This window comes from Cnephaeus nilssonii (genome assembly GCF_951640355.1).
Source record: "Cnephaeus nilssonii genome assembly, chromosome: 17".
Lineage (NCBI taxonomy): Eukaryota > Metazoa > Chordata > Mammalia > Chiroptera > Vespertilionidae > Cnephaeus > Cnephaeus nilssonii.
In genome coordinates this window covers 5,654,983-5,668,660 of record NC_137088.1, presented here as the reverse complement: position 1 = coordinate 5,668,660, position 13,678 = coordinate 5,654,983, and the positions used below count along the sequence as shown (strand labels likewise).

The window sequence follows — 13,678 nt, the reverse complement described above, 5'->3', positions numbered from 1 at the left end:
GAACATCGTGGCTTCCTCCGCCTGGCGCTGCTCTGCACCCAGGCTGCCGGCCAGCACGGCCGCGGCGGCAGGCCAGCCGATGAGCGTGTCTTTTCTGAAGTTGGTTCAGCTGGCTATTGGCCAGGCCGATCCCGAGAGATAGAGCGAGCGCTACGGCCCAGGATTCAGGGCAAGCCACGGAGAAGATGCCATCTGCTCTTTCTCATTATTCTGCGCTACAAAGAGACATCCCAGAGACTTCCAACACCCCCCGCCCCCCCCAAATCCTCCCTGTGACTCCTGACAAGACAACAAGACGTTTCTTTCCTTTGTCCGGTTATCACATAAAAAGGCCTGAGTGTCCCGCACCCATGAATAAATCATCAGGCTGATTCTGACCTTTGCTCGAGACTCCCAGTGTGGTCCCCCGACCAGCAGCAGGGAGAACATCTGGGAGCCTGATGGAAATGCCGTCTCTCGGGCCGCGTCCCCGGCCCGCTACATGGGAACGCGCACAGGAACAAGCTCTCCCTGTGATTTCCGGTCTAAGAGGTGCTATGTAACCATCCACCCCGATGACAAATAACCCTGTCCACGTGGAGCCGGGACGAACAGAGGACGCTTGAGAAGGAAGGCTTTCCTCCTATGCCGTCCCCGGTTAAAGATGCACTCAAACTTCAAAGGCACTGTGGTCCCCTCATTCACTCAGACGTCTCGATCTCTAATGACGAGGACAACAGACATGGGTTGGGCCCGTGGAGTGTGCAGGTGCTGGGCGAGGCTCCTGAGGGCAGAATGGCGCTGAACCTTCACAGCGACCCTGTGGGCGGCACTAATATTCTCCCCATGGCACCGATGGAGAAGCAGGTGGCCGGAGACGGTCCCGGGACTTGCCCATACCCACTCAGCGTGGTAAGATGCCAAGCGGTAACACGTGCCCTAGCAATGCCCGCTGCCCGATGCTGACCACCCCACATCAGCCAGGAGGAGGAAAGGGGAACCAACAGGTGTCACGTGCCCCCTGCGGTGCCAGCTGCTCACCCCGGTGACCTGCCTGCAAAAGCCCAGGTGAGGCCCGCAGGTGAGAACTGGGATGGGGAAGCGTTCTCATGCCCGAGGACAGGCTGGCGTGGGAACAGAAAGGCTTTCTCCTCCCCATCAGGCTGAACTCCCAGCACCTTCCTGCTTTTCTAAAACGCGTACATCACCGGCATGGTGCTGCCCGGAGGTTCGCGCCTCTCCATGCGTAGTTCACGCACCGATTTAACCATGTGGGCCCATCTGTTCATCCGCCAGCACCAGTCATGCTCGCGGGGCGTCTGAGTATTTGCTCGGGTCAGTCCTGCCAGGCAGCCCCCGTTAGAAATACTAACCCCATTTACATGGAGATGGCGGGTGACCGGGCTGGCAGGTGGCAGGGCTGGATTCGAACCCGGGGCACCGGTGCCCAAGGGCGTGGTCTTTCCAATGCCCCCGACTCCCTCCTACTGCAGCCGTTTCGATGCCCTGGGTTTTTCCAACACGGCCGCTTCCTCGGTTGGCCCGTGTGCGGTCCAGCTGGCAACAAAGGCGCCAGCGCAGCCGCCCATCCTGCTCTGAGCCCGTCGCTCACATCCTGAGAGCGAACTGCAGGTCCGTTCCCTGGAGAGCAGGTGGCAGAGAAGGGCTGAGCCACAGCTGCCTCCTGGGGGAGGCTCGGAACGGACAGTGACTCAAAGGCTCCCTCCCTCCCTCCCTCCCTCCCTCCCCACAAATGCCACGGCGGTGCTTCTGCGGGCGAAACTACAGCCAGATCTAGGACAGCAACTGGGGATTCAAAACCTTAAACCCATTAGGGTTGCTTTCATGCATTTGATCCCCAAGCCAAAGCCTCCCCAGGGACCCACGCGGCCGTTAGAATTCAATTGCTGCGCTCACCGCACCGCACGGAAACCCCAGGAATCCCTCCGCACCCCTCAGTCAACGGAAACCAGACAGACCCGAGCAGAGGGAGCACTCCCTCCGAGTACAGAACGATTCGCTCCCAGAGGGAGAGACTCCCCTGGGCCAGTGCTTGCCAACAGGGGGTGGGGAACCTGAAAACCTCAGAGGCGTCTCTTTTTACATCCGAGGACCCCGAGGCTCCGGGTGTAAGCAGGACATACCAACTGCTTTTAAGTGTTTTAAACGAGTAGAGTAGCGCCACCTGAATGCTAAGCCCCAAGGGCAAGTGACTCACGGTGGTGACGTGTAAGCAGCACAGGGGCAACACAGGATTCCAATGCTGCCTCTGCCACCGATATGCTGTGTGACCTCAGGCAAGTGTCTTAGCCACCCTGAGCCTCCGTCTGCTTCCTCTGTAAAGCAGAAGGACAATGTACCTAATAAGGGTTCTTGTAAGGTTTAAGCAAGGTCATGTTTAGGAAGCACCCAGTACTGTGCTTGGTGCAAAGGGTACATTCAAAGAAGCGTTAGGATGCTGGACAGTTGGTCAAAAACCTTGGCACCCAACTCCTCCCAGCTCCACCTCCTGGCAGTCCCAGGAGCGCACAGAGCCTCCGTCCCTTTTCTGGTGTGCGGGCAGAAATGTACCCGGACCGTCCGCTGAGGTCACAGAAATCCAGGAATGGCGAGGGCACGTTCACCACTGGTAGCAGCTTGTGCAAGGAGCCACGATTCTCCACCCTTCCTGTACCCAGACCCTTTTCAATGTGATTCGGCAGCTCCTTCCATCAAGAGGTGAAGTCTGCCCTGGCCGGTTTGGCTCAGTGGATAGAGTGTCGGCCTGTGGACTGGAGGGTCCCGGGTTCAATTCCAGTCAAGGGCACATGCCTGGGTTGCAGGCTCGATCCTCAGTGGGGGGCATGCAGGAAGCAGCCGATCGATGGTTCTCTCTCATCGTTAATGTTTCTCTTCCCCCCTCAGCTGTTAGTTGATATTAATATAAAAATTTAAAAAAAAGAAGAGGTGGAGTCTGTTTCCCCTCCTTGGGAACGTGGGCTGGCCCTGCACTGGCCAATAGAAAGTGACAGGAGGAACAGTCCAGGCTCCCAGAGACCAGGCACACTCCGAGTACAACAAGCCGAGGCTGCTGGTGGATGGCACACACAGCCATCCCAGCTGAAGCCGTCCTAGACCCGCCGGCCAACCAGCCTGCCCAGAAGCTGACAGCAGATGCCTAGCGAGCCCAGCGGAAGACGTAAGAACCACCCAGCTGAACCCAGTCTAAACTGCCAATCACAGAATCATGAGCTAATAAGTGGTGACTGGTTTAAGCCGCTGAGTGTTCAGGTGGCCTGTTCTGCAGCAATCCTGCGGTAACAGAAAACAGACACACCATCAGGCTAGGACCGTGGTCGGCAAACTCATCAGTCAACAGAGCCAAATATCAACAGTACAACGATTGAAATTTCTTTTGAGAGCCACATTTTTTAAACTTAAACTTCTTCTAACGCCACTTCTTCAAAATAGACTCGCCCAGGCCGTGGTATTTTGTGGAAGAGCCACACTCAAGGGGCCAAAGAGCCGCATGTGGCTCGTGAGCCGCAGTTTGCCGACCACGGGGCTAGGGCATGCCACCCCTGAAGGGAATGAGACGGTGGTACCTCCATCGCCTACCACTGCTCCTGGGTCCAACCCAAGCATCCGACTCTGCAGCTCAGAGCTGTGGCTAGTGCTCCTCTATCTTCCCGATCGCCTTTCCTTCCCACAAAGGAATCTCATTGCCAACCGGGACCACGGGTCCGCGGGCTCTGATATGAGCAATGCAAGGCGGGGGGGTGGGGGGGGTAGAAACAGCCCCAAAGAGTCTGCCAGCTCCTCTCCAGCTGTGTGACCCTGGGCAAGTCCCCAGGCACTCCCTCATCTCTAAAACAAAGATAATAATGAAAGCAGGGACCCCTCCCAGGGCAGTGATGAGGCACAAGAGGCAAAGGGCAAAGTGTGGCGGGGAGGAGCCATGTGCCCAGGATGCTCTGACCTTAGAGACTGGGGTAGGATCCTTCACGTGCCAAGGCCAAGAGGCACCTTTTCTCCCCCTCAGGAACCTGATACCTTGGGCAGGGACTTGGTGGGCTGGGTGAGGGCAGGGCAGCGTGGCTGACCCTGAGAACAGCCGGGGGAGCACTGAATCAGACTCACCTGCAATGTACCTGCTGGGTAACCTTGGACTTGGCTAACCTTGGACTTGGCTTCTCTGCCTCCGCAGCAGCAGCCCCACGGCATCAGGGTGACGGTGAGCACAGCCCCTCGGGCACGCTTTTACTCATAAGAGGCTGGCGACAGTAATTCTTTTTGTTCTGGGAACCCCAGGTTGGAGTAAATAAAGGGAGGGGGAGGGCTGCAATTCACCCCAGAAAACGCTGCTTCAGAGAATGAACTCGGGGGAGTGCCGTGTCCGGCTGGGAGAGAGCAGAGGCACAGGCAGGGCCACCCTAGAGCGGCAGCACCCCCTGGCCGCCCTGTCAGGGAGCAAAGGAGCCTCAGATCTGGGCTGCAGCCCCGGCCGGGGGCTGGGGTCCTGGGAGATGTGCTGAGGGGAGGCGGCTGGAGAGGGAAGCATGGCGACAGGACGGATGCTGTCCTTCCCCACCTGACAGCATCGCATAAACGTTAACACCCAGAGGCAGATGGAGCTGCCAGCCCCTGGGAGGTCTGAGTAAAGGCCGGATGTCTTCCTGTTGGTTTCCTGTGATCATTTTCTTCTCCAAGAAAAATAGGTCAATAATTTTACATTCACCTTTTTTTTTTTTGGCTAAAAGTCTCACCACTACTCCACCTTGGAACTGTAGGCCTACCTCCTAGACTTATCTGGAGCCTGTGCCGGGGGCCAGGGCTCCCCATAACACAGTGGCTCCTGACCTCTCTGAGAGAAGGAAGAGGCATGCGAAACTAGGATTTCCCATCCCACAGGTCTCCAATGAAAGCAGCCATCTCAGATCCTGTCTGGAGGCAGACAGGATGTAACTGATACACAAAAAGCGCCCAGCCCGTGTGGTTCCGTGGTTGAGCATCGACCTATGAACCAGGAGGCCATGGTTCGATTCCCGGTGAGGGCACATGCCCGGGTTGTGGGCTCCATCCCCAGTGGGGGCCATGCAGGAGGCAGCCGATCGATGATTCTGTCTCATCATTGATGTTTCCCTCTCCCTCTTCCTTTCTGAAATCAATACAAGTATATGTTTCAAATGATACACAAAAGGGCACGTCCAAACGTATGTAGAACACATGACCAAAATCTCAGAGACCACACAGAATGAAGAGTGTGTGTTAGGTGAGACTATCTCATTCATTTCTGTATTGAGTACCGACACTCCGATTTTGATAAATGAATGGATGAATCAACACACTAAGAAGCAAGCTCTTTCAGCATCTGACGTCAGGAAAAAGACCGTTTGTTCCAAACGTCAGGCCAGAGTAACAACAGAAGCAACCGCTAGCATTTATCCAGGGCTTCCCACGTGCTCCATGTGGTCCAGGCTTTGCAGACATCCTCTCCTCTCACTCCCCAGCAACACGATGAGGGCGCATCCTTATTATCCCTCTTTCACGGAGAAGGAAGCGAGGCTCCAACAGCTGGAATCACCTGCCACGATCACCCAGCTCCTCCACGGGGGCGACGCCAGGCCTGACCTTAGAGCCCATCCTCTGGGCAGCCGTCTTACGGTGGCACAGGATCCTCAGATGGGGTGGTTGCTGAGGAACAGAGCCACAACGAAGGCAGAGCCAGGAAGAACCCCACCCCCGAGTCCGGAGCATCCCCTCGAGGACCCGTCCTGGGGGAGAAGAGGTGCCAAGCCCCTCTGCCACCCTGCCCTCTGGTGTGTCCTACACGATGCCAACCCTGCTCCGGGGTTTGTGCACACGGCAGCACATGAAGACCAGATGCTAGGGCAGGGGTGGGAGGGGCCACCCGGGCTCAGAAAGAGGAAACCGTTCTGTGTGTGTCGATGGCTGGGGCTGGGCGGGCCGTGCACGCCCCCTGTGGCTCTGCACGCCTCCGACTGGCAAACGGGAGCCACGCCCCAGGTCGCCCCAAAGAGTCCATTAAAGACTACCATGCCTGTGGCAGCACTTGACTCCTTGTCCATGCTCAGCAAATACTACCGGATGGGATCATTCATTTTGACTTCTTTTTTTTTCATTTTGACTTCTTAAAGTCACAACGCAACCCCCTTGAAAGCAAGTGATTTCTGAGAACACCACGGCTGCTTTGGATAAACGTGGAAACATTTTCCCGGGACCAATCACAACAGGAGGCATCCGGAGGAGACTGTTTCCTGACCAGCAGCAGGTCCCCGGGGAACCAGCTGGCTGCAGCCCGGCCCTTCGCACCCTCGCCCTCAGGGCTGGGAGGGGCCGTCTGAAAAAGGTCTGTCCTCTGGCCTTGGAAGGGGCTCGCCTGGGCAACCCCGCGGCCTCTGCCCCGGCTGGTTCAGCACCAGCTCAGAAAACAGCACCCTCGCCAGTTTCCGGATCTTCAGGGAAACTCCCCGGAAACCCCACGGGCCAGGCTGTGCTCTCTGGGTCCTCTTAGACCTTGGGCCTCATAAACGCATCATCCCTTCCTGAGAGCCTGAGACAGCAGGCTCTTCTGGCCAGTAAGAACCAGGAACCAGCCGTAGCTGGTCTGGCTCAGTGGACAGAGCGTCGGCCTGCGGACTGAAGGGTCCCAGGTTTGATTCTGGTCAGGGGCACATGCCTGGGTTGCAGGCTTGATCCCCAGTAGGGGATGTGCAGGAGGCAGCCCATCGATGATTCTCTCTCATCATGGTGGAGGAGCAGGAGGAGGAGGAGGGGAGGAGGAGGAGGAAGAAGGAGAACCACCACCACCACCACCACCACCACCACCACCACCACCACCACCAGGAACCAGACCTGAAAGTGTTGCTTCCAGCAAACCCAGATGGGGAGGTGGGGCCACGCCTGCTACGGAGAGTCACAGGGCACAGAGGCCTCAGCAGAGAGGCTGTGAGGCGGCAGCTGCCAAGCCATGGTTAGTGTCTCCTCACCAAAATGGGGCCGCAAGGCCCACGATCCCTCAAGGTGTTGCCTTCCCAGGAGTCTCTCTTCTGCCCCCTGAACCCCCCGTGCCTGCCCGAGGACGTGCCCCTCCCCATCGGAGCCCATAGCTTAGATTTTGCCTGAGTCGCAAGACCAGAACCCACCACCTTCTCACCCATCAGACTGGGAGCGGAGTTTTCATCCCTGAATCCCTGCCCCTGAGCACGGAGCCCGCGCTCCGAGGTCTGATGGCTGGAAAAAGAATGCCGCCGCTTTGGCTGCCCATTTTCACTTAGATTTAAGCCCCTCTGTTCCCGTTTTAATATGCACATACACCAAGGGCTGGTGTTTCTTTTACTTGTATCACCTTTGGATCTTTGTCTAGCCCTTTAAGACTTAAGTCAATGCTCCAAAGCAGCACCACCCAGCCAAACTTTCTGCTCCTCTGTGTTCGATCCCAAACGCAGGCCGCCAGCCGCGTGTGGGCTCCAAGCCCTTGCCATGTGGCTCGTACGATGGAGGAACTGGGTTCTTCGTTTTCTTGGGCTGTAATTGATTTTACTTCAAAATCGCAATCTATCTGGCGACTGGCGACTGCACTGGCAGGGCAGCCAGCAGACACGTCCGGCTTGTCCTTTGAGTGCTCGACCCGAAGGCAGAGTGAGGATGTCCTGTGCTCCTTGGCTCTGGACTGCCCCCTCTCCCTCTCTGAATGATGCTCTGACAGCCTTCACAAAGCCAGCAGCCGGCCCGTCTCCCATTTCCAAGCCCTCGCTCTGTGCCCGGGCACAGCCGTCTAGCTGTGTCCCGGGAGATGGGGCAGGAAGCCCGTGGCCAGAGAGGAAGCCGGTGCACCCAACCAACTCCAGGGCGTCTGGGGCGGCGAGGAGGGGAGGGGTGTGGGTGAAACCCACTCTGGGGGCTGGACGCCAGCCGGGCTGCATTTATTTATATCACAGGGTGTTACAGTCGTCTGTCCTGCAGCTGAGGAACCCACCCAAGTCTACGGGACAGGGACAGAAGTCAGCTTTGTCCGTGTCCCCTGGCACCTACTGCTGCTGTTCAAGGGCTGCAAGAAGATTGGGGGTGGGCGGTATACCAGAGGCAGCTGCCCCTGCACAGGGGGACACCCTTGGGTGACGCTGCAAAGGAGAAAACGGAGTCACCTGCAGGTTTGCATCCAACACGGATACAAGGGACATCTGTAACACAGCCCAGGATGTTCTGGTCCCCTGGCCACTGGGACAGCTCCCATGCCTAGAGCATGGCGAGAGGGACCACTCAGCCAGGCATGTGGAGAGAGCAGGGGTCTGGGCTCTGCTCCAATGCACTGTGACTGCAGAAGCTGGACTGGGTGCCCAGGGCTGGGAAAAGCGAGGTCACACGGCCTCTCCTACAGAGATTTAGGACCTTCTGGTCAGCGACAATTGGAAAAGAACTGACAGGAATGCTCATCATGGGGCTGCGGAAGCAGGGCTAGTTCTGACAGCACACACGCGCGCGCGCGCACACACACACACACACACACACACACACGTGCTCCGTGATGTGCACCTAGGAAGGGGCTCTTACCCCACGAGCCCTCAGCTCTGCCCCTGCAGAGCCCACGCTGCCCTGGGCCCGCGTCCTATCCCTGCCCTCCAGCTCCAGCACATTCTTCCCGCTCCTCACCCTACACACAGCCAGTCCCCCCCTCACCCTACACACAGCCAGTCCCCCCCTCACCCTACACACAGCCAGTCCCCCCTCACCCTACACACAGCCAGTCCCTCCCTCACCCTACACACAGCCAGTCCCTCTCCCCCACCCTACACACACCCAGTCCCCCTCCCTCACCCTACACACAGCCAGTCCCTCCCTCACCCTACACACAGCCAGTCCCTCCCTCACCCTACACACAGCCAGTCCCTCCCTCACCCTACACACAGCCAGTCCCCCTCCCTCACCCTACACACACCCAGTCCCCCTCCCTCACCCTACACACAGCCAGTCCCTCCCTCACCCTACACACAGCCAGTCCCCCTCCCTCACCCTACACACACCCAGTCCCCCCCTCACCCTACACACAGCCAGTCCCCCTCCCTCACCCTACACACAGCCAGTCCTGCTCCCTCACCTACATACAACCAATCCTTTCACCCGTGAAAAGGTGTTTCATTAGCATGAAGCAAACTTACTAACTCACTAATATTGAATTAAGAAGCTAAGGAGCACGCTAGCTGGTTTGGCTCAGCGGATAGAGCGACAGCCTGCGGACTGAAGGGTCCCAGGTTCGATTCCAGTCAAGGGCACATGCCCAGGTTGCGGCTTGGTCCCCAGTAGGGTGCATGCAGAAGGCAGCCGATCCATGATTCTCTCTCATCATTGGTGTTTCTCTCTCTCCCTCTCCCTTCCTCTCTGAAATCAATAAAAATATATATTTTTTAAAAAGCAGCTAAGGAGCCATTTCCTCTCAAGAAGCCAAACACTAAACACAAGGCTTAGTCAGCCGCTGCCTTTCAGCTTCAATGGATCCCTTTTCCCTTCCTTGGCCATCACTTTCCTCTCGCACCCGCTGTGACTATTGGTGATCGTTCTAGGTCCCCTTCTGTGGGTGGCTGTGCCTGTGCACTGCCCCGAGCAGCCCTTTGGTAGAAACTCCAAAACTCCAGTGCCACGTAAGTGAATGCATTCCTCCCGAGCATACACTTTCGCTTCCCTGGCACTTTGGAAATGCATAGAAAATGGACTTCACATCGCCCTTCCCCTCTGACCCAGCAAGTCTAAGCCCAGGAACGTACTCAAAGGAAATAATTAAGCCGCAAAGCTTTAGTTACAAGGATGTTTACCCCTGCTGCTGTTTATCATCGTGAATAACTGGAAACAACTTGCAAGTTCCTCAAGCGGGGCTAAAAGATGCAGGGCCCAGGGACTCCCTGGGAGGAAGAGACCGACCACCAGTCACTAAGCCAATCAACCAACCCCAGGGCTGAAAGTTAAGGGAGAGACCTTGGGCTGGTCTCCTGTCTGCAGGGCCTGCATGGTATACATGGAGGGTGACATCACTAATTCTGAAGGAAGGAAGTTAATCCAGAATTATGAGCAAAAAAAAAGGAGGCCCAGGGCCCTGGCAGGGGGCTGTGTGCGTGAGAGGCCTTTGGTGGGGTTTTCACTCGCCTCCTGGTTAAGTCCAGCCTCCAGGACCGTGGTCGGCAAACTGCGGCTCGCGAGCCACCTGCGGCTCTTGGGCCCCTTGAGTGTGGCTCTTCCACAAAATACCACGGCCTGGGCGAGTCTATTTTGAAGAAGTGGCTTTAGAAGAAGTTTAAGTTTAAAAAATGTGGCTCTCAAAAGAAATGTCCATCGTTGTACTGTTGATATTTGGCTCTGTGGACTAATGAGTTTGCCGGCCGCTGGTCTAAGACAAAGGCCGTCTAAGATAAACCTAAGTCAGAGGCGGGGGAGGGGAGGGGAGAAATGAACGGCTTTAAAAAGATCTCAGGTGAGTTGGTACCTGAACAACCTTAGGGACAGGTGCTCCAGAACAAGGAGCAGCACCCTCAGTATCAGGAGCAAAGAGGGCACTTGAGCAACCTGCAGCCTGGCTGTGGGTGGGTTCGCAGTGACCCCTGAAATATTCGACACCCCCCCCCCCCGCCCCATCTCCACTGGCACCAAAGCCATGCACCAGCATTACCGCCCTCTGCCATTTACTCAGGTGCTGAGTTGAAAGGTATCCACCTCACACAGCTTTTCTTCCTCCCCTTTTAAAACAAAGCAGGCTCAGCTCTCTCCACCTGTCAGATCAGCTCTGGGCTCCTCCCTATTGCTCCCCAACTGGGCCAGCTTAGACCTGCGGCCCATCCAAATCCCGGTGAGAGGGCCTTCGCACCTCTCCCCATAACTGAGCCGTTTAAAGAGCTTGAGGAGCTCGGGGCACACAAGCCCGCACCCACACAATGCCCCAGAGCCCTGGCCCGCCTCTCCCAGGAGCCCCCTGCCCCGAGAAGCCCTTCTATTTTTGACAGCTCTCTCCACACACTCCGTGCCAAGGGCGCAGTCCAGGAGTCCCGCGTGGTATTCTGGGGTGTGCTCTCGCACGGCTTCTGCCCAGGCTGCATTCTCTACCGCAGCCAAGTGCCCCGCGGGCTCTGCGGGTGGAGGAGGCCGTGGAGAAGGGGCTCGGCCTGCTGTGCTTTCTAAAGGGTGTTGTCAAGGGCAGGGACAGGCAGTCTGGCCTTACAGTCCGCACCTGGGGTGGACGGCAGGGAGGGGGATGTGAAACGGGACAGGAGCTCCACGCGGACTTGAAACACAGTTTCTCTCGGAGGCAGCTCTTTAAACAGCATGACTGTTAGTGGGCTGGCTGGTCACGGAGTCCCCACTTTTCCAGGAATTCGTGAGGGCTGGATCTACAAATACACTCTTTTCCATCAGCCTCTGACCAGTTCGGAGCAGCGACTCTCCGGCAGAACTACCTGCGGAGAGCACACACCACTGACCTGGCCCGCCCAGCCTGCTAAGGATGCTCACACTGGGGGCCACACAATAGTCACCCGGGCCACCATTAGGGCATGACCTTGAACAGGGGGGCTATCCCTGGGCCTAACTGGGATGAAGAGGTGACTCTGTGGCTGCTTCATTCCCTCTGGTGCAGGGAAGATGGTGAGGGAGGGACCAGCCACTCCTCCGGCCTCGCGGGGAGGGGGGTTTGGGGGGGGGGGCGCTGTACACTCAGGTCTGCACCCCTTAGCTGGGGGTGCTTAACCCAGGAGAGTCCCCACCCCTTGGGACCCTTAGGGGGCAACTGGCCTCCTCAACCTCTACAGAACCACATCCCTCTAGACTCCTGGTGCTGTGGCCAGGCCAGAGGACCCATGTGAAACGAGGCCAGGCTACCCTGGAACTTACCCACCAGCCCTCCTGTCCTTGTCTCTGGGGTCCTGGACCATCCTCCTCCTCCCCTGCACCCGGACCCTGTCAGCTCACTCAGCAGAGGGCCTGGTAAGGGAGGAGGGGGCCTCTTGGCTCCTATATGCCCCTGGGGTCTCAGACACTCAGGCCTCTGGGGACCCCTCCCCACCCGGAGCCCCTCACCAATGCGCCCACAGCCTACTGCCCTCACATGGCGGGGTGACTCCGCTTTCTGTGCGCGATGGCGCGGGACAGGCTTGAAGCCGAGCTGGGGAGAGGTGGATGGGGTGTCCCCAAGAGTTGCCCGAAACTGAGGTGCCAGAGCCGAGCCCCGATGCGTTGGGGATGCAAGCCAGCCAGCGGAGGGCAGAGGAGCCAAGGGACTTTGCGAGGAGAGTTGGGTCTGGCTGGGAGGCCGAGGGCGGCTCTCCCCGCACACTCCCGGCTGGGACCCCGGGGGAGCGCCCGACCCGGCTCCCTCCAACTCCGGGCGCCACCGGGAAGTCCAGGGGGCCGGCGGCCGGCGCCCTCCCGCCCTCCTCGCCTTCCCTCCGCGGCCGCGCTGCGCGCAGCGGAGACATTTAAATCTCCCCCTCGGGACGGCGGCGTGGAGAGGCCGGAAAGGCGGCGGCGGCCGGGCTGGGGCCGAGGCTGGGGCGGCGGCCGGCGGGCTCGGGGAGCCGCGAGGACACTCACCAGCGCGTGTTGTCGTGGACGTGTTCCAGCACCGCGTACCCGAAGAAGGAGCCGGCGGTGCCCTGGAAGCGCACGGGGCGCTGCGGGTCCAGGTTGTAGGCGCCCGCGGGGGTCCCCGCGGCCACCAGCGCCAGGAGCAGCGCGCGGAGCCCCCCGGCGCCCCTCCGCGCCGCCGGGCCGCCCATCCTCAGCCGACACCGCCCTCCCGGTGCCCGGCGAGCAGGGCGCTGAGCGCGCCGGCGGCGGGGCGGCGGGGTCCGGCCGGCCGGAGGCTCCCGGGGCGGGAGCTGCGCGCTCGGACGCCGGGGAGGTGCGGCGCGGGGCCGGGGCGGTAGGCCGAGCGGACGTGGAAGGCGAGCACACGGGCGGCCGGGGCGGGCGGCGTCCTCAGTCCGGCCGCGAGGTCTGCGCGCTCGCACGAGCGGGTCCCGGGCCCGGCGGCTCTGGACTGCGGAGAGGCGCGCCCGCCGAGTGGGCGGCGGGACGGCGGGACGGCGCGGCAGCGCCCCCTGCGGGCCGCGGGCCCACACGCACCTCCGGGCGGAGAGGCCCGGGACACCAGCCAGGCGCCTGGGGCTGCCCCACCTCCCCACGTGCTCTGGGAGGCGACCCTAACCTCTCCGCAGCGGGGTGCGGGGCCCCGCCCGCCCGCCCTCCTGGGTCTCTGTGGGTGCCTCTCGTTCCCGCTCAGCCTCGCTCTCACACCAGGCCCACAGGAAGCCGGGGAAGGATGGAGTGCAAGTTCTCGCCTTGCTCATCTGCCGCCCCTCACTCAGCGGTGAGATAACCTGCAAGAGGCAAGCGCTCCATAACCAGCAGCTGTTGCTGATAATAACAGTAGCCACGTGGGAGTGAGAAGAGTACCCCCCCTCCCCCCCACACACACCGTTATCCTCACCTGGTCTCCCGCACCTATAGCCTTGCCTGGCAGCCAGCTGGTCCCAGTCCAAACCCGCTGAATCAGAAGCAGAAGTTTGGGGGGAGGGGGTTAGATTCCCACAAAGTTCTTAAAAGGTAAGGTAGTTTCAACAAAGGTTAAGACCCACTGATCTAAAACACACTCATTTCCACCTCCGTAACTAAAGCCTAGAAGTGGTATCAGGTGAAAATGGTTCTCCTAGCCTTTGAT

The 13,678-nt window shown here is 59.1% G+C and overlaps 1 protein-coding gene across 1 annotated transcript in view; it reads right to left on the bottom strand.

Moving 5' to 3' along the window:
- The window catches only part of ITGA9 (integrin subunit alpha 9), a 273,816-nt gene extending 260,863 nt beyond the window's left edge, over window positions 1-12,953 (bottom strand). The window contains exon 1 of the mRNA XM_079794406.1: window positions 12,550-12,953. Coding sequence (XP_079650532.1) covers window positions 12,550-12,734 — 185 coding nt within the window. The 5' untranslated portion in view covers window positions 12,735-12,953. The remainder of the gene's footprint in view (window positions 1-12,549) is intronic.
- Between the last annotated feature and the right edge of the window lie 725 nt (window positions 12,954-13,678).